This window comes from Cervus canadensis, chromosome 21 (assembly GCF_019320065.1).
Source record: "Cervus canadensis isolate Bull #8, Minnesota chromosome 21, ASM1932006v1, whole genome shotgun sequence".
NCBI lineage: Eukaryota > Metazoa > Chordata > Mammalia > Artiodactyla > Cervidae > Cervus > Cervus canadensis.
The window spans coordinates 6,116,639-6,140,602 of NC_057406.1; the positions used below are offsets into that span (position 1 = coordinate 6,116,639).

The 23,964-nt window shown below is 46.8% G+C and overlaps 1 protein-coding gene across 4 annotated transcripts in view; it reads left to right on the plus strand.

Moving 5' to 3' along the window:
• PACSIN2 (protein kinase C and casein kinase substrate in neurons 2) overlaps positions 1-23,964 on the plus strand; it is a 109,385-nt gene that overhangs the window by 51,659 nt on the left and 33,762 nt on the right. For 3 of the 4 annotated variants that reach the window (XM_043440037.1, XM_043440041.1, XM_043440040.1), the window contains exon 2: positions 23,455-23,592. In XM_043440037.1, the coding sequence (XP_043295972.1) occupies positions 23,533-23,592 (60 nt within the window). In that variant the 5' untranslated portion in view covers positions 23,455-23,532. Of the gene's footprint in view, positions 1-16,770; positions 16,908-23,454; positions 23,593-23,964 lie in introns of those variants that run through there. The other variant, XM_043440039.1, reaches the window with a different exon arrangement.

The window sequence follows — 23,964 nt, forward strand, 5'->3', positions numbered from 1 at the left end:
AGAAGTACTTGAACAGTTCATTTCCTGACAGAGCTCTGATGGGTGTGAAGTCTTGTCAGTGGTTTCCTAGCTTCTCATGACAAGCTCTTTTCAGGAGGTGCTACTTTTTAAGGCTGATGGGTGGACAGAGCAGAAGTCACTCTTCTTGCAGCATGAGTGACTCAGGCTGGGGACCAGATGGCATGACCATCAGCACCCTGGCCCTTGTAAATTCTCTTTCCTCTTTCCTTAAAAGCCACAGTCACTTCCCAGGGCTTGCCATCAGGATCTGCGTGAGCCTCAACTGTACTGGCTTATCCTGCCTTCTCTTTGCCATGCAGGTCCCTCTACTAGAATGCCCCTCCTTTCTTCTCCAGCTGATGAGTTCCCACTGAAGTGTCAGCCCCATGGACCCATTATGGGCCCTCCTGTTCCCATAGCGTGTTCTCTCCTAGGCCTTGGCTCTGTGTTGGAGGAGGAGGTTCAAGTGTCCTTCAAGCTTGCCATGGGAAGGGGAATGCCTCAGTGACGGCACCTGGCTTGCTTGACTGAGGATGGCCCATGGTCACCATCACCCTGGAGGCCCCCATGCTGGCGCTGTGTCAGGCCCAGGACAAATGTCATTTGATCTGCACAACTGCTAAGGCAGATTGGATTCCTTTTTTCCATTTTGCAAATGAGCAATGCCAATCACAGACCTCTTGAGTTTTTTGTGTGAGGTGATGAAGCCATCAAGGGATCCCCCCCCCCCCCCCCCCCCCCGTGTGTCTTGTGAAGCATCACTGGTGCAGATTTCAGAGGCTAGTTTTCAGTTCTAGATGCATGCGTCCAGGGTGTCGTGTTCTGCAGTGGTCTCTCGCTGTGCCTGGTTTGCAGGGTGAGTGAGTGTCAGCCCTTCAGCTGGGCTGCAGCCCCTCGGGAGTGCTCAGCGCTCAGTCAGACTCTGAGGGAGGGAAGAGCCTCCGAAAGTGCCGCCGCAGGGGAAAAGAGGCTGAGGAACTGCCCACAGAGGCCCTTTGTGTGACAGGAAGTCTGCTTCTAAAAGGGGCCGCCTCAGAGCGGAGGGTTTGAAAGAAGCTGAAGTGCTTGACCTGCGGCCACTGTGACTCATGCATGTTGTTAATAATGCCCTTTGTCGAATCTTGGGAACCTGCTTTAACAGAGCTCGGAGGGTGCCCCCATAAGTGCCCGCTCTCAGTGGTCAGCATTTCTCTCCCCCTCTTTCCCTATCACATCTGCCTGTGGTGAATACCCCCATTTTCTTGCCTGAACAAAGGACAACCTCCTGACCCATTCTGTATTTTTTCCTTCAACTTTTGCCAGAAGAATCTTTCTGTCTCATCTGACTTTTCTTCTTTAGTGTTTAAGTATGTCTCGAGGTGGAAACCTTGAAGCTCAAGGAAGAAGTATCCGACTGGGCAGGAGCTTCTCACTGAGAAAAGGACTGTTAGACGAGTTTGGTAACAAGTTTGATAGCTGTCTCTGGAGGTGCTCCTCAGAGACCGGCGCAGGGGAGGTGGGGCCGCACAGAGGATTTCAAGGAATAAAGAGGACGTGAAGTGCCTGAGTCCATAGCCCAGTTCCCTGTAACTTTGTCATACATGTCTCTTGTGTCTGTGACCGTCTGCTACTTGTCAGGTGCTCTGTTAGGCTGTGAGGATACCCTGAAGTGAACGGGGGAGGTCGTGGCAGTGATGGGCCAGTGCATCCTCTTGTGCTTGCTCCCCACCCCTGACTGCCAGCTGGACATGAGAGAGGAGCAGCGAATTTCCAGGAAGTGGAGTGTGTGTGTGTGTGTGTGTGTGTGTGTGTGTGTGTGTGTGTGTGTGTGTACGTGATGCCACTTGTGCGAAGGCATTCTAAGATTATGTTAGAATAACACTGCTTCAGTCTTTGGAAGGCAGCTTTACGTGCTGTGGTGTCACTGGGGCTCCTTGCTGGGTTGACATGGTGGCAGATCAATGAGCATTTGTTCTTTGGAGGTGTAAAACCAGTCTTTGTTGAGTGGAACTGCTTAGACGATCATCATAGGATGCTTACATTTTGGGGACAGAGGAAGCCACACTTGTTGAATGTGTTTAATCGTGGATGATAGCTACTTTCCTGAGATTCTGATAACCATAGGTTGTCCCCCCTTTCCACTTGGAATGGTTGAAACCAGAACTGCAAAGACCCTTATCCTTTAGCACACCCCCACACTGTGGAGAAGGGAAAACCAAGTGTCAGCAGGGTGAGTGGGACAGATCTGTGAGTGACTCCAGCCTCCTCCCCATTCCTGTGAGGAAACCTGGGATGAGTTACCGTTAGTGAGTTTTTCTTTGTGTGAAGTCATGACCCATGCCCTTGAAACATTAAACTAGCTTTATTACATGAAGGAAGAATATTGTTTCCCTTTTGCTAATTCAGATATATGCATCTTAAAATGTACACACTGAAATCATGTTACAGAAATAAGGAGGACACAACTTCATCTCCAGAGTCTCCTCCAAACCTTGTCATCCCCGACATGGTTACTTTCTGGTCAGACATCCAGTCATTTAGCAAATATTTGAGCGTCTACTTCATACTAAGCACTGGGGTTACAAGGAAGAAAGTATATAATCCTTACCTTTAACATTTGTGTGTAATAAAGGTCTATGCACTGTTTTATTTTTTGCTTATGCCCAATTTTGAATATAAAGTGGTTCCCTTGCTTATCTTTCATAGTGGCTGTGTAGTGTCCACTCTGTCAAGTCACTGATGTCGCAGTTTGTGAGCATTTGACTTGTTCTCCAGTCTTTGCTATTATAAGTATTACTGGGATGAACATTTTGTTCAAGTTCTTTTTTCTTTGAATTTATTTACTTGGGTCATATTCCCCAGAGTGGGCCCACAGTGTCAGAGGTTAGTAACTGTCATCTGCCTTGTTCTGTTTCCAGATTTTTCCATGAAGTCTGTCAACAATGTTAGAGTTCATTCCTATTTTTCTGTGGCCCCGCTGGGGTTATCATTTTAATTTTCTCAAGTTATTTCCATTTGTAAAAGCAGTTGTTTTTGTTTGTTTATTTCTGGCTGTGCTAGGTCTTCGTTTCTACATGCGGGCTTCTTCAGCTGCGGCGAGCAGGAGCTACTCTGGTGGCGGTGCCCGGGCGTCTCACTGGAGTGGCTTCTCTTATTGCGGAGCAGGGGCCCCAAAGCCTGGGCTCAGTTGTTGTGATGCCCAGGTTTAGTTGCCCTGTGGCACGTGGAATCTTCCAGCACCAGGGATTGAACCTGTGTCCCCTGCAATGGCAGGCAGATTCTCAACCATTGAACCACCAGGGAAGTCCAATTATTTCTGTTTTTAAAGGAAGGTTGTACTTTTCCCTCACATGTTAATTTGTAGGAGTAGATTTAGGTAGATTAAGCTGCAGCAACAACCTAACCCTGAATCTCAGAGGTTCACATAACAGAATGTCCTTGCTTGCTCTGCAGGTCACTTGTGGGGCATTGGGGCGCAAGTCTACACAGTCACTCTGGGGCCAGGCAGACTCAGGAGTCTACTCTTCTGTAGCTGCAGTGCAGGCTTTCTCGGCAGATGATGGGGAGACAGGAGAAGGTCGGGGGCTCTGCACACTAGCCACGTGGCCTGGTTTAGCAGAGAGGGCTTCTGTGTGCACTTCTGTCTGTGCCCCAGCTATCTTCTTTCCTGGATATTCATCTTTGACAACTTCTTTGTGCAGTAGAATTGAATCCTCAGTCTTCATATCAGTCTTTATTAATAGTGTACTTTAGGTAATAAGATTATCAGTTGTGTCAAATCCATTTTTCTTTGCTTTCCACATTACAATTTATTGTGCAAAGGTTTAAAAAAGTAAGTTTGGGGCACATCCATGTTTTTCTCTGATGTCTTTTGTTCTTATACATCACAAATTTTCTAAAAGCCAAAAAATAAGCTATTTTCTTTGAGTTGTCTAAAATGGATTTTTATTTAGCGCCATAAGACATTTCAAGCTCATCCAAGTGTATAGTGTCAAATGTTGGTATGTGGAGAAGTTGGAACCCTCATATCCTGCTGGTGGGGATGGATGGAAAAACTGCTTGGAAAACAGTCTGGCTGACTGTTGGAAACAACTCACTTTGGGAAAATAGCTCCTCAAAAGGTTAAACATAGAGTTACCATATGACCTGGCAATTCCACACCTAGGTACCTGAAAGAAATGAAAACATAGGTCCACACAAAGACTTGAACCCAAATTCTCACAGCAGCATCATTCATAACAGCCAAAAAAGTGGACACCACTTCTGAACCCGCTGACTGTGGTGACTCAGCTTCTTCAGACAGACCCAAATGTCTGTCAGCTTGGTAATGTGTAAACAAATTGTGGTAAATCTGTACAATGGAATATTACTTAGCAATAAAAGGGAATGAGTTACTGATACGTGCTCTACCATAGCTGAAAACATTGTGCCAAGGTAAAGAGACAAGTCATAAAAGAACACATATGATCACAAAAGATCGTGTTGTGTGATTCCATTTATATGAGATGGAATAGTCCAGAGTAGTCAGATCCATGGAGACAGAAATAGATTAGTGGTTGCCAAGCACTGAAAGAGTAAAGGGGGAACAGAGTTGCTTTTGGGGGTGACAGAATTGGCTGTGGTCCTGATACACAATGCTCAACACTAAAAATCACTGTGTATATGTCAAATGGGTAAATATGTATGAATTATGTCTCAATAAAGGTATTGAAAAAATGGCATAGTTTCAGGTACTTAAACCATCAACCCTCACACAGCCCCACCTGGCAAATAGTACCATTCCTTTGTCCTTTCTTGAGATGTGTTCAGATATTTTTCATTTGTAGAAACAAAAATTTTTTTGAACCTCCTAAACTGTGACATCCAGGATTAAGCACAGAACCCCATAGTAAGAGAGGAGCCGGAGGAGGGAGGTGGGGGCTGCCAGCTTGAAGGGGAGTGATGGGAACTGGGGGGCCTGCATCTCCAGGCCGCCGTGGTCTCCCCATCCCTAGTGCAGGGCTCCATTCTGGTGACACCACTTCTACTGAACCCGCTGACTGTGGCGACTCAGCTTCTAAGTCTGTGGAAGGATAAGTGAATATTAAAGAGAGTGTGAACGCCCCCTGGAGCACCGTGACTCTGCTCTGAGCTTCACTCTTGCTGACTGTAGTGGCTCATTCAACAACAGACACGTGGTGCTGCTCTGCCCTGTGCAGATGCAGGGATGAAGACATCATGGACTTGCCTTGAGTGGATCACAGTATATTTACTTTGCAATGGGCTTCTTTCCTTTTGCTGCATAGAGTATAAAGATCTATTTTTGGAATAAAATGCTATCCTAATTGCTGAGTAGTTAAAAAGGAATTTGAGGTTTTACTCCAACTTCATTTTCATTTAGTTGTAGTTTTTGTTCTTTAATGGCTAACTGTGTGATAATCGTAATAGATAACATTTGTTAGGCTGATCGCAATCACTGTTTTACTTGAGCCTTGACACTCTCCAAGGAGCTGCTCTGTAGAGGGCCAGGGAAAACTCCAACTTTAGACAGCTAGTAATTGAGTCTGGTGCCAGGTGGAGCATTCTAAATTCAGTTTGTCGAAGTCCTGGCATATGCAAATCCCACTAAAATACAAGCTCTAAAAAATCAGAGACTTTATCTTACTTGTGTGATCTCCTGAACCCAAACATAGTAGGTGCTCAAGATATGTTACTTGGCAAATAAGTGAATGACCAGGGGACCAGCCACAGGATGCAGGGATACTGTTTGTGTGGTGATTTCTAACCATCCTTCCATTACCTGAAAGCTAGGCGGGGCAGGGAATGTGTCTATTTCAGTAAGTAAGGAAGCCCAGGCTGGCTGGGAAGTGACCTGTGCAGGTAAAAGCCAGAGCACGCAGTAGAACCCAGGTCTCCTGGCTCTGTCATCTCTCTCTGCAGCCCAGTTCCACCCCAATCTTAAAAGCATGGGTATATTTCTCTCAAAATATTGCCCTGTGGGGTGTGTCCCATTCCCACTGTGGGGTTGGTCCCTTTTCAGAACTTTGGGGAAGGGAGTAGATTTGAAAATGTGTCACTTTTGTCCTTTGCAAGTAACTTTTTCTATTTTTAAACCTATGGAGCATCAACTCAGTATTTAGCTTAGGGAAATCTTCAGCCTGAGTCTGCACATTCCCAGGGTGCTTGCCAACCAGAGGTCTAAAAAATATTACAGCAAAAATCAGTCCCAGGCACGGACCTGTCAGCTGACATGTTTCTGTTACATGAGAAAAATGATTTGGGGGGACATGTCTAAATTCTGTTTGCTCCATCTCCTCCTTAAGTCACGTAGGTGGATGGACAGCTAATGGACTCAGCCGAGGCCAGGACTTGATGTCTAATCCTGCCTTCACTGCCAGTTCTCTGTAACCTAACACAGTTATTACCCAGAAGGTGAAAAGCCGTCAGAAAATGACCATGGGGCTGGACCACCACTTGTTTCCTTTCAGCTATTAGGATGCAAAAGAAACAGGGGCAAAACGTTGTCATCTTAAGGGTATTTAGTATTTTTTAATACTAATTTCTTGCATAGAAAGTCTGTCACCTTCACTGACCTTTAAGACTCAACTAAGGTAGCACCTCCTCTCTCCCCTTCCCTACCCTCCACGTGATGGCCCTGTCTCATTTCTGGAGCCCCTGTTTTGGGTTATGCATAGATACATATGCAGAGGGCAGAGTCCTTCCCCTGTGGAATTCCAGATAAAGTAGGAGACAGACCTTTGTGAGGCTGCGCAGGTGGTGTGTGGTGGGAGTGCTGACTTGACCAGCCTGTCTGGAGGAAAAGGCAGAGCCTAAAGGACCCTGGCAAGTTGCCCAGTGGCCTGTTTGGGGCCGTGCATGTTGATACATCCTCTACGTGGTTTGGTCCTTAACACACAGTACATATTCCATGAGCCTTTCCCAAGAGAAAGAACTTCCCCGACTGCTTCTGAAGTCTGCTGTGCCTGCCATCGAACATCTCGTTTTAAGATTTGAGTTCATTTCCTATAAGATAATCAGAAAGGAAAGGTCAAGCCTTTTAACACCTCCTTGTGTATCCCAAAGGTAGAGGCATTAATAAGCATTTTCTGCATCTGGGACTTTCTTTCCTTCTTCAGGTTCATTGTAAAAATAAACAGACACCTTTCTCTGGATCTACAGACCCATCATCATTTTCATTCTCAGACCTTAGGAATTCACTGCTGAGTATTGTCTAGTCACATCTTCTGCCTCTTCCTGAGTCCAGAAAGCATTTTAGAAATTAAACCCCACCTGCAGATCCGGAGTGAGTACTTTTAGAAGATTTTCTCTAAACTTAACCTGAGGTGACTGGTGTGCTTCAGAAACATTTTGCATTCTGCTCAGTTTAAATGGCCTTGGTTTTTAGGGTTGTTGGCTTGAATCGAACATTCAGCAGGATGATTTTGTTTTGCTCTGTGCACATGTGGGTAGGGGTGGTAAGGAAGTGAGTTTGTGAAGCCTGCTGTGCAGAGCAGATGGCTGGTCTCTCTCTGAAGTCACCATGTGGAAGGCTGAGAGCCTCCTGGAGATGGGGGTGCGGGACTGCTTGGTGGGAAGGAGAAGCTGCCCCAGCACCCGTCTGCGCAGCTGGTTCCCCAGACATGGGGTACTGGGCTCTCCTGCTTCTCTGAACCACAGCTCCATGGAAGGGGCTCGGGGCGCACATCTCCACTCATTGTCCACAGTGGGTCTTGAGAAAGTCTGGGTCAGGGGGAGCTGAGCTTAGCGACACACAGGACATGATTGCTGCTGGGCACAGAGGTTGGTTGAAGGCTTGAGCCTGGGAGTCAGGAAGTCGGGGTGGATAGAAGTTGAAAGAATGAGGGCATTTTGTTTTAGCCTCAGTATTCTTTCAAAACTCACATGTCATTTCTCCTGCTGTCTGTGTAGTTTTAGCCACCATCATTTCTCCCTGGGAAATACTTCGGTAGCTGTTTCACTGTTTGTTGAACTCGTCAGACAGGCCTTCTGTGCCATCACGGGTGATCTTCCTTTTGGCATGGGCCTTTCCCCTGAAGCTGCTCGTGGCTCCTGCTTCCCATTTTGTCTCAGATATCACCTTTTCAGGGAGACCGGCTCCTTTCTGCTGCCCCCCTCATCCTTCTTCCTTGCTTGATTTGGCTGCATAGCTGCTACTGTGTGATTCATTTTCTCTGTCAGTCCTCTGTACTAGAACATAAACTCTGTGAGGGTGGAGAGATTTTTGCCTGCTCCAGCTCCTTTTAAAGTCCCCAGCACTTTATATGATTATAGATTAGAAAGAATGGAAAATAAAAGCAGTAGGGTGGATAGATTATCAGTGCAGTCCCAATGGGTATATGCTAATTTAATTAAAACCAACCTCCTTTTGTTACTTTGATTTTTTTTTTTAAGTCATCTTTCTTCATTTCTTGTTTTGAAACAAAATGCATAGTACTCGTTTTCACTGGAAACTTTGAGCCGATGCCAGCCCCGTCTGTCCTTTGCCTGTATACCCAGGCTCCACTTTGCATGTTAGAGTCTACATAGAACTTGAAGATCACCTACTGTATGAACAAGGAGATCTAAGGCCCAAGGAGCCATGTGCTGGGACCAAGGTCATTCTGTTCCATCTCATTAGATTTGCAACCAGAGCCAGGAAAGGAATCAACATTTATTGTTTGCCGCATGAGAAACAGGTACTTGTTGCATTCTCTAAGCTAACCCTCATTGAGAAGTCTGCAGGGCATGCATCGTCACCCCTCTTTGTTTTATGAATGGAAAACCAGAAGCGCAGAGCAGTAATGTGATTTGCTAGCTGTGCACGACTAGACAGACCCAGATGGGAGGGCCAGCCCTGTTCCTAGCCGGAGCTGTCAGAGACACCCCTGAAGCCCCTTATGGGATGCACAGGAGCCCCCTCCTCGGCTTTGGTGGGGAGCGTCTGAGAGCCGGCTCCCCATACCTGGTGGGTTTGCTGCTGCTGGTTGGTCTCCCAGGTTCCCATTGGCTCGGTGTGTTCTGCTTTCTTGCTGTGAGCATGTTCTCAAGTTTATCTTTGTCTCTTTGGGCAACACTTTCCATGGCTTAGAACCTGGGTGTGTTTGGGTGATTCTTTTGGGCTTTTGGTGTTAAACCAAATTGAAATGGTAGTGATGATTATGGGACTTGATAAATAATTTGTGTTGCAAAAGATTAAAAACGTCTTCCCTAAACAAAGAAAAATTTAAGGGATCACCTAAGTGCAGTTACTCCATTGAAGCTGTTTACCAACTGGTGCAAAGCTGTTTCACAGACAAGTTTTTCTGGTTCTCTGGCTCCAGACAGAGTTGTTGATGCATAGACAGTATGTCCAAAACGGGTCTTTGGGCATGTGAAGGGGTGGCATTTTGCCCAGGAGAACAATTATTTTCATGGGAGAAGAAGAGAAGAGATACCGTGAACAGGGCTGGGGAAGGGGGAACAGGGAGGAACTAGGTCTTGATTAATGAGAAAGATGGCACAGACATGCCAGGACTCAGGTTTTCTGAGAGGTCATTCGTTCCCTAAATCCAGTTCTTCCTTCAGTGACTGTCACCTGTCACCACAGGTACTGTGATAGGTACCAGGGTGCCCACAGGAGCTAACGTTCCAGTTGTGGAGAATAAGTTATAGCAGCCCAGTGATATCCTTCATGGAGGAATTGTACCAGGACAGTCGTAGGCAGAGGGTCATTGCATGGTTGAGGGGCTCCTTAAGGAGAGGACACTCAAACTGGCCTTTGCAGGATGAGTAGGAGTGGATGGGAAGGGCGGTCTGAGGGAGCAGAGTGCTGCACATGTGGGCCCCAGGTCTGAGACCTGTGGGTTTCTTCTGTGTGTGGGCCCAAGAGGGTGGCCTGTGCAGCGCTGCCACGGTAAAAGGTGTGTGGGTGCAGTTAGAGGACGTGCAGTGGGGATGGGGGCCGAAAGGGGAGGGCGGCGTGTTCATGCAGGCAAAGCGAGGGAGAAGGTGGTCACACACACAATGCCTTGGAAGGTTGTCCATCAGTGATGGAAATTGTGCTTAGGTTCTTTACCACATTGACTAGTATTTGAGCACTTAGTGTTGCATACTCTGGGGCTTTGGTTATTTTTGAATTAGTTTGACTTTTATGAAAAGCCTCAAAACAGTTCTCTCTGCATGAATGTACATTTCCATACCCCCCATCAAACTTTAGAACCTATAGGGTCCTATTCATATCAAGTTGCTGGTAAAATTAGAGAAAAATCTCAAAGCTTCTTTTCACTTTCTTTGTCTCGCGTTTCTCCAATGGGGAAAAAGCCTGGAAGACTGTCAAAGAACTGGCTGTTCTCACAAGTATTTGAGGAGAACAGTGTGAGTCATTGTAGCTCTTTACTGGTATTTTAGTATCCGGTTTATTTTTAAACAGTTCTGTGCAACCAGAGTTTCTTCCGTGGTTTCTGTTACCATGGCTCCATAATATTTCCTCAAATCTGCTTGTTCATACTTTCACACACTTTAATATCAAATTTACAATTCCTTGGAATCAGAACATCTTATTCATGATATCCAAGAATGTTTCTCCAACTGAAATAGCATTTTTTCCCAAGTTAGAAAAGTTAACTGTTTCCCCCACTACAGATGTTGGAGATAGAGGAGGTTTGGTTCTGTGGAGGACCGTGCAGTGAGTGTGGTGGGTGGAGATGATTTGGGGGCTTTCATCGGCTGTCCAAGCACGGGACTGGTGGCATCTGTGTGGAGCTGCTTCCCCTTTAGGTCCCAAGGTGAGGGAACCTAAAGGATGGGCAGGCTGCCACCTTTGCTTGGGAAGTGATGGCCCTGGACGTTTTGGTCCAGACCTTCAGCAGACTTGGTTCTCCTTAAGCAAGAACGCGTGTGTGTTCTCTCACTCTTATCTGTTCATGTATTTTTGGGCTTGAGTGAAGCTTTCACTTTGGGAAGGTCTCTTGTTTTAAGATGCTGCAGTCAGAAGGAAAACAGTGCTGGTCTAGCACTCAGTGGCGAAGTTTGCCTTGCCCTCTCTTCCTGGCATTCGGGACTGTTCAAGGGGATACTTTTCTGTGTTTCATTGCTTTGAGAAATGTATATTTCCTAAAGGACTGTTCAGGATCTAGAGAAAGTCTGAGAGCAATATGGAATTGTATAGGTAGTTTGTTTCTAGTCTCTTAAAGTTTTTGACCTCTTTCACTCTTTCAGGGATAACCAACTTGTCCTAGTAACAGACTAGGTTCTGGGCCTATGCCTGGGGCTTGTTGTAGGGGACTCATCTGGCCAGACATTCTCAAATTCTGCTATAAATATAATTGTTGACTCAATGACAGAGCGGTTCCTAATACTTGAGAATTTAAAGTGTGGTATTACTGACTGGACCTTCGGTTACTAACACAACTGCTTCCACTGATTCAGAGAGAACCCTTTTGAACAACAAAACAAAATAAAACCCAGTTCTGGGTGCTCTAGAGGCTACCCAGGAGGCTCCAGGTGGGAAGGTCTTCCAACTGAGTGACTGTACAAGCTGGCCATTGTGGAATGATTGACTTTTAAAGAATCACTGAAAAATTTTTGCTTTCAGCTTGAGAAACATTTGTAGTTAATAATCTGAGTGACTAGTCTTTTTTCTCTGTGTCATCCAAGAGATGTCACTAACACAGCTTCATGAAAGAAATTGCTCACAACAGTATATTATTGTTAAAATCAGACAGATCTTACAGAGGTGAGGGTGGGAGGTGGGTTTGGCTGGGAGGGGATCGTCAGAGAAGCTCCTCTGTGGATCTCGGGCAGAGGCTCCTGTGGTGTCCGCGAGCTGGCCAGGCACTCGCTTCAAGGAAGAGCAGCATTCTAAGGAGAAAGAGCGGCGTGTACAAAGGCTTTGTGGTAGAGATGAGCCCAGTGTGTTCGAGAAGCAGTGGGAAGATAATTGTGGCTGAGGCAGAGCAGGGTCAGCCAGGGAGGGAGGTGAGCCAGAGGGGCAGGCAAGGCCAGATCATGACGGGACTGTGGCCAAGCTGAGGACTTAGGGTTGAGCTCTGAGTGTGAGGGGTTTGGAGCAGGGAAGTGACGTGATTTAAGTATTTTAAAAGGTGGTCCTGAGGAGACTAGAAATTGAAAGTGAGGGTGGATTTTCTGTTCTACCTAATATTGGGATCACTTGGAAAAACATTAAACTTTTGTTTTCATTTTATCTTTGACATTTTAGAGTAATTAATACCACCTGCCTTCCTAGTAGTTTGGGATTCTGTCAGGTTTTCTGGGCTCTTTGTGAGGAGAGCTATTGTGTAAATAAGTGCACTCTGGTCATTAATTATAATCAAATGATCTCTGTGTGATCCTGTCATTTAAAACATATAGTTAATAGTGTGTAAAATAGTTCTCAGCATAGCCAGCAGCAGGAAGATTACAAGTTACGAGAAACTCATCAAGTTGAACCACATGGGGATTTTTGTATAGAAGTGTGACACCAGTTCCTCCTTCCCTCCTCACTGTTCCTGTTTCAGGGTGTGCACCCGCCTTGCTGTCTAACCCTTGAAGCCTGGGTGGCCTGTGCCCCCTGCCTACCCCATCTCCCCCACCCCCCACCTTTCCACAAGGATTCTTCTGTCTAGAACACCCTGCCCCTGTGCGTGTACACCCGCCTGCTTCCCATTGGCTCCTAGGGTTCAGCTTCGCGTCCCCAGGCTGGGAAAGTGCCTGCTCTGGACATCCTATTCCTGCCTTCCTCAGTACCATGATGGAGAGCAGCTGTTTCCACCCTGGACTGAGATATTTCATCCGTGTAACAATCCCAAGGAGTAATAGGAAGTATTGGTTTTATTTTCTAGATGAGGAAACTGAGGCTCAGAGAGGTTAAGAAACTTGCCCATAGTTATCTTGCTAGTGTGCCACAGAGATTCATTTGTTGTTCGTTCATTCTCTCATTACTGCCTTGTCATGCTGGGCACTGTGCCCACCTCGGGAGTTCATCCTGAGTGAGGCAGGTATGGGCTGTGTGTTCATCTCCCTCCTCAGCCACCTGAGCTCTTGGGCAGGCGTGCTTCCAGAGCAGGGCCCCTCCACGGGTGCTTGGTGACCGCAGAATGAATGAACGATGCCGACAGCCTGCCCTTGTTGGAGCCTTGGTTAGAGTGCTATCCCATCAAGCCCCCATCTTTTGTTTTGTTGGAGTCATGCTCACATTCCTAACCTCTCCTCTCCTTCATCTTCCATCGCCTGTGTCATAGGAGGAAGCATAGCCTGGTGCAGGGGCAGGCTCTGGGCTCCTCACCTGGGTTTGAATCCCAGCTCTACTACTTCCACTGGAACGAGGGGCATGGCAACCCACCCCAGTATTCTTGCCTGGAGAATTCCTTGGACAGAGGAACCTGGTGGGCTATGGTCCCTGGGGTCACAAAGAGTTGGACACAACTGAGTGACTAACACTTTAACTTTTCTACTGCTTCCTAGCTCTGTGGCCTTGATCAAGTTATTGTAGCACTTTTGTGCCTTATTTCTTCATCTGTAAAATGAGAGTTATAATATCTTCCTGGTAGCACTGTTCTGAGAATGAATGGTGCCTAGCACCTAGGAAGCGCTCAATAAATATTGACTTGTTAATTCTGCCATCTGCTGAGGATGGAGACTGCATCCCACTCCACTCTGAATGCAGGTGTGAACACCTCACAATTCTCCCTGGTGTCTGCAAATTGATTAGGGCTTGTAAACGTGGGCTGAGGGAAGAAAAGATGGGAGACAGTACTGGACTATCCAGGTTAGAGTTCCACCCTCGCTGATGCACGTCTGACGGCCACGGGGCTTGTGGATGCTGACCAGGTGAGACTTGTGAGGGTCAGGACTGCCTGAGCCGTGGCCAGCTTTGGACCCCCTTTTTTTCCTGGTCTTTTCCCCTGCTGTCCTAGGCTTGACAGGTTTCCTGTTTTGCTCTACTTGGCATCTCCCTTATACCCATCCTGGTCCCTATCAGACTTGACGTTTTAGTCCAGTAAATTATTATATCAGCTCATGTGTTACCAGTGCCCCTGTTTGCCATAGTAACTGATAACAGAAATGGCCCCTCATCCCCTACTTTTGCCCAAATGCTGTTACACCTTTGCTGCATCTGCTGAAGCCTTAGTAGTGAGGTTTCTCAGTTTATTACTTTCATTTACTTAATATTGTCATTCTTTTAATCAAGGAAGCACATGTTAATACATTTAAGTCACAAAGAATATCCTAGGAGCTTGAATGTTAGTTCAAATTAAAGTATTCAAACAAGTCTAATATCTCATTAGTAATCATCACACTATACATTTAGCATCTGTTTCTAAGATTAGGTACTTCAAAGTTAGATTTGTTTTGTGATTTTTATTTTATATTAGAGTATAGTTGATTTACAATGCTGTGTTTCAGGTGTATAGCGAAGTGCTTCAGTTATACATAAATCTTTTTTTCTTTTTTTTTGAGAATCTTACCCCATGTAGGTTATCACAGAGTTTTGAGTAGAGGTCTCTGTACTCTGCAGTAGGCCCTTTTTGATTATTTTATGTATAGTAGTGTGTGTGTGTTAATCCCAAGCTCCTACTTAGGTGTTGTCCCTCCCTTTCCCCTTTGGTAACCGGAAGTTTGTTTTCTAAGTCTGTGAGTCTGTTTCTGTTTTGTAAATAAGTTCATTTGTATCAGTTTTTAAGATTCCACATATAAGTGATATCATATGATATTTGTATTTCTATGACTTAACTTCACTTAAAATGATAAATTTACTTTTGAACCTGAACTGTCAGAAGCTTTCATTTTGTAATTCTTAAATTTTCCCATTGGCTCAAACCAGATAGAAAAACTGGATGACCCAAATCATGGTGGTGTTTTTTTGTTTTTGTCAGCATGCTGTTCATTCTTCTCTCTCTCTCTCTCTCTTTTTTTTTTTTTTTTTTAAGCTTTTTGGCCACGCTGTGTGGTATGCGGAATCTTAGTTCCCCAACCAGGGATCAATCAAACCTGCGCCCCTTGCAGTGAAAGTGCAGAGTCTTAACTGCTGGACCACCAGGAAAGTCAGCAGTGAAGGTTATTGCAAATGACCTTACTCTTAGGATGACTTGGCTTGAGTCCACTCAAATTCTCTTATCATCTATTGCCAGTAGGAGGCTCTTCTAAAACAATTTAAACTCAAAGAAATCTAACAGTTTGCTTCATCTCGCACTCTTTAGTTGAAGGTAGTGGAATGTTTAGAGAAGGCAATGGCAACCCACTCCAGTACTCTCACCTGGAAAATCCCATGGACAGAGGAGCCTGGTAGGCTGTAGTCCATGGTGTCGCTAAGAGTCAGACATGACTGAGCGACTTCACTTTCACTTTTCACTTTCATGCACTGGAGAAGGAAATGGCAACCCACTCCAGTGTTCTTGCCTGGAGAATCCCAGGGACAGAGGAGCCTGGTGGGCTGCCATCTATGGGGTTGCACAGAGTTGGACACGACTGAAGCGACTTAGCAGCAGCAGCAGCAGTGGAATGTTGAGAAAATGCCCAAGGTTCCACAGCTGTTTGTGTGGCAAATTTGGAGGGAGTCTTCCAAATTTTGGCTGTGAGAGCCCTTCATAAGAGTGAAAAATGACTTCTGAATCATCAAAAATTAAATGCGATCAGTGTAGCTTTATTGGGTTTGTTTATTTGAGGTATATAAATATCTATGTGTATTTTTATTTAAAAATTGGCATTCCCGGCAATGTATACCCAGAGATACCCTAAACCAGACAGATGAACCACGCCCATTGCTACCTGTTAGGGGGAATTAATTGTGTGCAGGCATTGACAACCTCCCTCTAGGTGAAAGGACATCAGCCCACCAGGATATCCAGTTGTGGATAGCTGTGTCTGGGAAAGGTTGAATGGAGTGAGTCCTGAACGTTTTGAAAATGTGTACATCAAAGGAATTTCAAATGTAAAGCTTCACAAATTTAAAAAGATCGTTTGTTTGGCTGTGCCAGGTCTTAGTTGTGTTGCACGGCATCTTTGATCTTCCCTGTGGCTTGTGGGATCTTTAGCTGGGGTGTGTGGAATCTAGTTCACTGATCAGGAATTGAACCTGGGCCCCCGGCATTGGGAGCTTGGAGTCTCAGCCACTGAACCACCAGGGAAGTCCCCCTCATAAATGTTTACTAGAAGCTTTTAAAATCAAACAAAAGACCCCAGGATGTCTGATATCTGTATTTACTAAATGAGAAATTAGAAGCTGTGATGAGGCTCCTTTGTCCCCCCCTACAGCTGAAGTATCCTTTTTACAGGCACTTATTCTTTTCTTTTCTTTTTCTATTTGTTTCTTATTCATGTGTAATATTGTCAGTGCTATTTCATCTTCTAAAATGTCCTCAGATTCATCGTGTGAAACAAGGAAGCCCCCAAAGGCCACGGTGTGTTTTGGAATCATTTTTTCTCCTGTGCCTCTCAGGGTATCTTTTTTGAGTGTGTAGTCTCCCCTGTACATGTAGATTGAGGATGTTGGATCAAACTCTTGATTTTTAAACTACATTTGAGAGGTTCACCAAATATCGTTAGAATGTGTGAGCCCAGAGCCCCTGGTGAAGTAACAGGACAGAGTGGGGAGCTGTGTGTACTGTGACCTTCCCCCAGTCTTGGCACTGACTGGGAAAGACCCAGGTCCCCAAGGCTACTGACTGTGGGGGCTGGGCGCGATGTGGGCCAAGACGTGACGTCATGTAGCTGTTAGGAGCGATGGGAAGACAGCACAGACAACAGGGGAAATGCTCATTATGCAACTGAAAAAAGCCAACCGCAGGATGGCTTGTTTGCTGTGATTGCAGCAAAGACAGACTGTAGATGACAGAGGAAAGGGTTGAGTAATGAGAATGCAGCTGGCGGAACTGAGCCCCACTGAGAGGAGCCCTTGTTGGTTTTGACAGCCCTGCGGTAGCCGAAGGAATAGACATTTGGACGTGAAAGTGTCACAGGTTCAGCAGTATAAGGTGAGTCAAATGAGCAAAGCTCTGGGAGCCAGGCCGTCACAGCTGGGCGGGAATGCGCCTGCTTTGGAACTGATGCCGCGCTGCGCAAGAGCAGTGCCACGTCTGACAGTGGGAATAGCGTCCCTGTTTAGAAAAATGTGTTTGTCTCTCACCTAACCCAACATGATTGTTTTCTGTCAGAGAAAGAGGCCCTGTAGTATTGACTAGACAAAATGAGATGCTCCCAAGTTTCAGGAGGTGGTTTTCAGGGCAACAGCAAGCTCTGTCTGTGAGAGAGGCTGGTGCTGCTGCTGCTAAGTCGCTTCAGTCGTGTCCGACTCTGTGCGACCCCATAGATGGCAGCCCACCAGGCTCCCCCGTCCCTGGGATTCTCCAGACAAGAACACTGGAGTGGGTTGCCATTTCCTATGAGAGAGGCTGACAGCCTTGTTAATCTCTGGAAGTACTTTTGAGTGTGTCTGGCCCACTCTGCACACCGCCCCCGCCCCTGGTACGTGCTTCTGGAGGACCCTACCCACCCAATCCGGGCATGGGACTTGCCGAGCCGTGGCCTCAGCGTGTCTCCCTCAGAGGGAGTGGTTTCCCATGGTTGAGGTACGCGCACTACACAACGTTCCAGAGATATAAGTCACTTTATTTGCTGATCTCTATCTCTTCCTTTGAGGAATGTTTAGTTTTCCAGATGAAATCATTGGAAACAAAATAGGCTGTGCTGCACATTTGAGCCATTAAAAAAAAGCAAGTGTTCCCTCTTTGTCTGTTGTGTAAAGCAGTGTATTACCTCAGGTCTTACTCTCTGAGCAGCCCCCATGTGGGAGGTGGCTTGAGGGCTAAAGAAAAGCAGGCAACCCCATCCTTTCTTAGGAGGAACTGACTGGACATACAGACAGAGCCTGAACTGAGGCTGGAGGCAGAGGGTTCCTAGCAGCTTGTGGGCCCTGCTGGTGGTCGGCCCCGGGGCTGAGCGGGAGAAGGGCTTCCTGTGTGGCTGGTGGTAGACAACCCCGCCCTGAGCCACACAGCCCCCACTGTGGTTGCTAAACCAGTTGCAGTTTAGTTTAACGTGTGCAGTAGTGTTTATAAAGAATTCTAACCACTGAAGCCAAAACATCTTCACATAAATGCCCCAGTTATTTCCCATCTGTGGATCTTCAGTCTGTATGAATCAAAATTGCCCAGACTTTTCACTTCAACTTTTCTCATCCTGAATGCATCCAGCAAGTTTTTATTGAGTGACTGCTCTGTGGTCTGACTTGAGTTTTGAAAGGGTCACTGTGTTGAGAATAAACTGAAAGGCAGGGGAAGCCAGGACACCATGGGGAGATGACTGCGATTGTGCAGTGGAGAGGTGCTTCTAGCGGGCAGAGCTGTTGGGGCTTCAAGGGGGGCTGGTCGGTCCTCTTTTGGAGCTGTGGTGCAGAGGGCCACTCCTTCATTCCTGCACAGGCCACTGACAAAACAAAGTGAGGTATTTTCATTAACGGGTTTTTGTATCCTAAAAATATTACGTGGTGATAGTCAAAATTTTCAAGTAGTTTAGAAGGTTTACAAGGTAAACTATGGAAGTTTGCTCCCCACTGCCACAAGTTTGAGACCCACTGGGACTTTCTGCACATTGACATACTTTGGTGGGTACCTGATTATGTGGGGCGGGGGGGGGGGTTTGGCTGCGCTGGGTCTTAGCTCTGGTATATGGGATCTAGTTCCCTTACCAAGGATCGAACCTGGGCCCCCTGCATTGGGAGTGTGGAGTCTTAACCTCTGGACCACCAGGGAAGTTCCCCGATTGTGTTTTAATACCAGTGGGATCAGACTGTATCTATGGTGTTACACTTCATCCCACTTGATATGCAGGAGCACTGTTGCACCCTTCATCCGCGGCTGTACACACAGTCCGCTGCCCCTTCTCCTCTGGCTGCCTGTGTTCCGCTCCAGAGCTGTATCAGCACTTTAGATTCTTGATGCACAGTGAGGTGGCTTTTGGTATCTTATTCTTCCTGCTATTAAAATCAGTACCACTGTGAATACCTACCTTTGACCTTTGGGTGAGTTTATCTGTAGGAAAAGTTTTAGAAGAACTAGTTGGATCAAGGCTATGAGGTAGCGCAGGTTAGGACAGGTATGGAAGACCATGCGTATGCATGCTTGATTTTCAGTAGTGCGTCTCACAGCTACTTGAGGCTTGAATTGTTGTCTGTTAGCAGACAGAAGATCCTGGTTGCCCTGCAGCTCCATCCCCGCTGGAGTCCTCAGTGCCGCCTCAGGCAGGTCTGTGGGCTCCTCCCCTGTTGTGGCTGCTGCTGGCACCTTTGTTCCCAGGGGCCGCCCTCTGCTGCAAAGACCCCTCCCCTGTCCTTTACACACCCACTTGCTCTCCACCTTGGGTCCTCAGAGAGGCATGACCATTCTGCCTCCACAAGAGCTTTCCTCCACTCTCATATAGCACCTCATTTATCTCTGCTCTAGCCCTGTTCACACTCGCCGCTGTTTTCACTTTCCTGTGCGTCAATCTGCCCTACTCAGATACCAGGCCCTGGGCCTGCAGGGGCTGTGTCAGTCCTGTGCGTTGCCCCATCCATGGGGCTTAGAGTGGCTGGCACGTAGTAAGTTCTCAAACACCGGTTTGTAGAATGAATGGGAAATCCACTCCTTACTGAAGGAATGATTCTCTCCTCACTCTGGGCCAGATAGTGGCTTAGAAGAAATTGTAGTCACTTCATTAATCAATGAAGAATCTCCCACCCTGGATAAGGAGGGAGGAACAAACCCTAGACCCAGCATGTGCTCACGGCCAGGCCTGCAGGGTAGCACAGGCCAGGCTAGTGTTGTGTGTGGGCAACAGCGAGGATGCCTCCCTTCTTCTCTGCCTTCTGAAGTCACAGAGGATCAGAGATGGCTTCTCCAAGGCCGACTTTGAGGGTAGATGAGGCGCTAATGGTAAAGAACCTGCCTGCCAATGTGGGAGACATGAGTCATGGGTTCGATCTCTGCATCAGGAAGATCCCCTAGAGGAGGGCATGGCAACCCACTCTAATATTCTTGCCTGGAGAATCCCATGGATAGAGGAGCCTGGCGGGTTATAGCCCATGGGGTCGCAAAGAGTCAGGCACGACTGAGTGATTTAGCATGCACGCGCAAGCTACATGCGCCTTTTCTCTGAATGTTCTTGCTTTATAGTAATAGCCTTTTGACCTAATGACTTGTTCTGTTTTTATTTCTTGGAACAAATTAAGGGCATTAAGGGGGAGCTGAATGTACTTATGTAATGTGTACCATTGCTTACCTGATATCTTTAATCAGGCCCAGATGGGAGGAGAGAAGTTATGCCAGCTCTCAGGTTGGACCAAGGGCACCCTTGGCAGCCTCCATTAATCTTTGAGATTCTGCCCACCGTTTTAGGAATGGCTCTGACTAGGGGCTTCCCAGGTGGCACTAGTGGTAAAGAACCCATCTGCTAAGAGACTTAGGAGATGCAGATTCAATCCCTGGGTTGGGAAGACCCTGGAGGTGGGCATGGCACCCACTCCAGTACCCTTGCCTGGAGAGTCTCATGGACAGAGGAGCCTGGCGAGCTATGGCCCATAGGGTTGCAAAGAGTCAGACATGACTAAAGCAGCTTGGTACATACTGACTCACAGTGTTTACATCCATCAGCAGCTGAAGTCACTAGAACCCAGAGATCTGGGAGCTGTTTCCCCCACCTCAGTCATGTCTGGATTCCTGAAGAAAGTCTCTTAGAATGTATTCAGCAGTCATCTTCTGAGGGCCTGCTATGTACCCAGGTTACACATGGGGGACCACGGATGTGTTTTTCAGCAGTGGGAGGAGAAGGGCTGATGATTTGTACACTTAGGATTTTCTTGTTCTCAAGTCTCAATTTGTTTTTTCTATACTTTTGATGGGAAGATAAGGTCCCAGGTCAGGTCAGCTCAGTTCAGTCACTCAGTCATGTCCAACTCTTTGTGACCCCATGGATTGCAGCACATCAGGTTTCCCTGTCTTATCACCAATTCCTGGAGCTTGCTCAAACTCTTGTCCATCAAGTTGGTGATGCCATCCAACCATCTCATCCTCTGTTGCCCCCTTCTCCTCCTACCTTCAATCTTTCCCAGCATCAGGGTCTTTTCCACTGAGTCAGCTCTTTGCATCAGGTGGCCAAAGTATTGGAGCTCCAGCATCAGTCCTTCCAATGAATATTTAGGGTTGATTTCCTTTAGGATGGACTGGTTTGATCTCCTTGCAGTCCAAGGGATTCTCAAGGGTCTTCTCCAGCACCACAATTCGAACATATCACTTCTTTGGCACTCAGTCTTCTTTATGGTCCAAGTCTCACATCCATACATTACTACTGGAAAAATCATAACTTTTATTATATGAGCCATTGTCAGCGAAGTGATGTCTCTGCTTTTTAATATGCTGGCACTTCACAGGCTCTTAATCAATCTTGTGCAGAACTGATCTTCTGTTAGTGTCTAAGCCAGGACTGAACCCAGGCAAAAAATGAATTCCTGAAAATGAACTTTTCCAGGTGTCAAGTTGCTTCTCTGCCCAGAGCAGGCACCCGCTCTCCTCTGCACCTGCTCCCTGCAGCTGCTCCCCGGGGCTGGCCAGGCAGCTTAGCCAGTGGCTAGATTTGGCCACTTTGAGACTCGCCTGAGCCAGAGCTCAGATATTCCCTGAGAAGCTTGAAACAGAGACCAGCTGCTCTGGTTAGAAAACTCTCTGCTGCTGCAGTTGTGGGCTGGGGTGCTTCTAGGAGAGCCCTGGCTCAGAGCATGGGATCCCACCAGAAAGGAATACTGTGAGATGCAGCACTGGGGCCCTGGCCTGTGAAGCCTGCCAGCCATTGCGATATCCAGGGTCAAGAGGACACGCTGCCTCTGTGACTGTGGAGCAGAGGTCCTGCCAGTGTCCTGCCAGGCAGAGTATGTGTGGCACTCAGGCCGCTTTGTCTGGTTATGGAGTGCAGGCGTGTGGGGTGCTTGACCACAAGCCACCATAACTTGCTCTCTAAGTGTATTGAGAACAGGGGGCTGTGTTCAAGTTTGGAAGCTGGAAATCCATCAGATGAAACCTTTTAATCCAGTTAGATCTTAGGTTATAAGACACCTGGTTTATTTAAACTTGAGATTGTTTCTAGAAAACCTCTTAGTATGATAGAAAACAGTACCTTCATAAGCAGGCACAGTTGGTGTCCTGCTTGGGTGACCATGGACCAGTTACCTAGCCTCCCTTAACCTAGGTTTTATCAGCTGTAAAGTATAGATGAAAGTGATTATACCTACTATCTAATAATAATTACAGTGTGACTTAGTATGTGTCACTTACTCAGGAGCATGCAGTGTTCCCCCCGTATGTCCAGCCGTGTTGGACCCTCACAGTAATTCTGTGATACGGGTTACATTATTGTCTCTTGTTTACAAGATAAGGCCATTGAGGCACAGAGAGGTTAGGTACCCTGCCCACTGTTGCCTGGCTAGTGAGTAGCACGTCTGGGATTAGAGCCCAGGCAGCTCGTGCTCCTTCCTGTGCTTCTAGACTGTCTCACAGGGAGTCACAGGATTAAGTGTGATAGCATGAGAAGGTGCCTAGAATAGAGTCTGGCACCTGTGAGTGTAACAGTGTAGATCACTCTGCCTTCTCCCTCCCACGGCTCAGCGGTCTCCTGACTGTGGTAAGAGCGTTTCAGATCTCTGGCTGTGAGATCTGAATGCAGGGTGCTGTGAAGGAGGCTGGAGTCTCGCTCTGTCACTAAGAAGTCAGGGAATCTCATGGGGCTGTGGATGGGTCATTCCATCAGTGTGATTTGTGCTTGTGAATGTAGCAGGAGTCCTTCAACTTCTTCCTCCTAGCAGGGGAAATAATCACCCTGTTGCCCTCACTTGGATTTAGATCATTGAATCATTGCTCAGAGACAATCACTTTAGCTTGTTTGTCTTCAGTCTTTCTAGCTGACCCTCACACGGACCGTGTCAGAATAAACCAGTCTGAATCCAGGGCCTCAGTGGCTGAGATGAGCCAGTCATGGGAAGAGGGAAACTGTGCCCAAGACAAGCAAAGCCCAGTGGGAACTGGCGAGTGGAGTCAGGTGTCAAAGGTGGATTATTTCCACTCACATTTTGCCCCAGGTCCTTGTCCTATGGGATGAGTAGGACAGGCTGAAACAGGGCGAGCCCAGAGATGCAGCGACTCTGCTTTTGCCTGTCATCCCCACAGGGTCTCTGCCTCTTTCTCCAAGGGATGAGGCATTAAGGCTATCAGCCTGTAGATTTAAGTATGCAGATTGTTCTTCAGAAAGCTCTTCGAAGTCTTCAGTAAGATGTTGCAAAGGTTTACTTGTTGATGTGAAATGCACACCACACATGTAACACGCACACATATGTCAGTGCTGAGTTTGGAGTGTGTTGGCTTTCTCCCACCTGAAGGAGGCACTGCAGATGGTGCTGCCCTGAAGGCGGTCACGGAAATCGGAGTTGTGAAATGGAGACAGCTTGCTTCCTTATAGTGGGGATTTAAAACCTGCAATGTTGTGTTTTTTCTTTTATAGGTGTGTCCACAGATTTTGAGCATCTGAAGCGGACCTCTAACTTAAGCACTCCCTGCTGCTCCCTCACCCTTTGGAAAGATGTCTGTCACTTACGATGATTCCGTTGGAGTCGAAGTGTCCAGCGACAGCTTCTGGGAGGTAATGCCCATGGTTTCTTCCAGATGAATGCAGAGACCAAGCCAGTGGTGCCTAACACCCCCTCTTTATTGACTGGGGCTGGGGTGACGAGATGAACATACACCAGAACCAGCCAGGCCTCCGATCTAAGTGGCAGCGAGTATGGCCTAGCTCTCTGTGAGGATGGTAAGCTTATCTTGCTAGAAAAGTTTGATAACAGAAGAGGTTAGAGGTGTTCATTAAGGTCTTATCAGGTTGTCCATCCTCATCGCTTCCTTTCCATGCTAACCCTGCTGTGACTTGAAATTACATACACTAATTACCAGGCTTGGTCTCAGAAGTGGTATTACTCTTGAGTTTTGTAGAAAAATGGATGGTTGTGATGTGACGTCA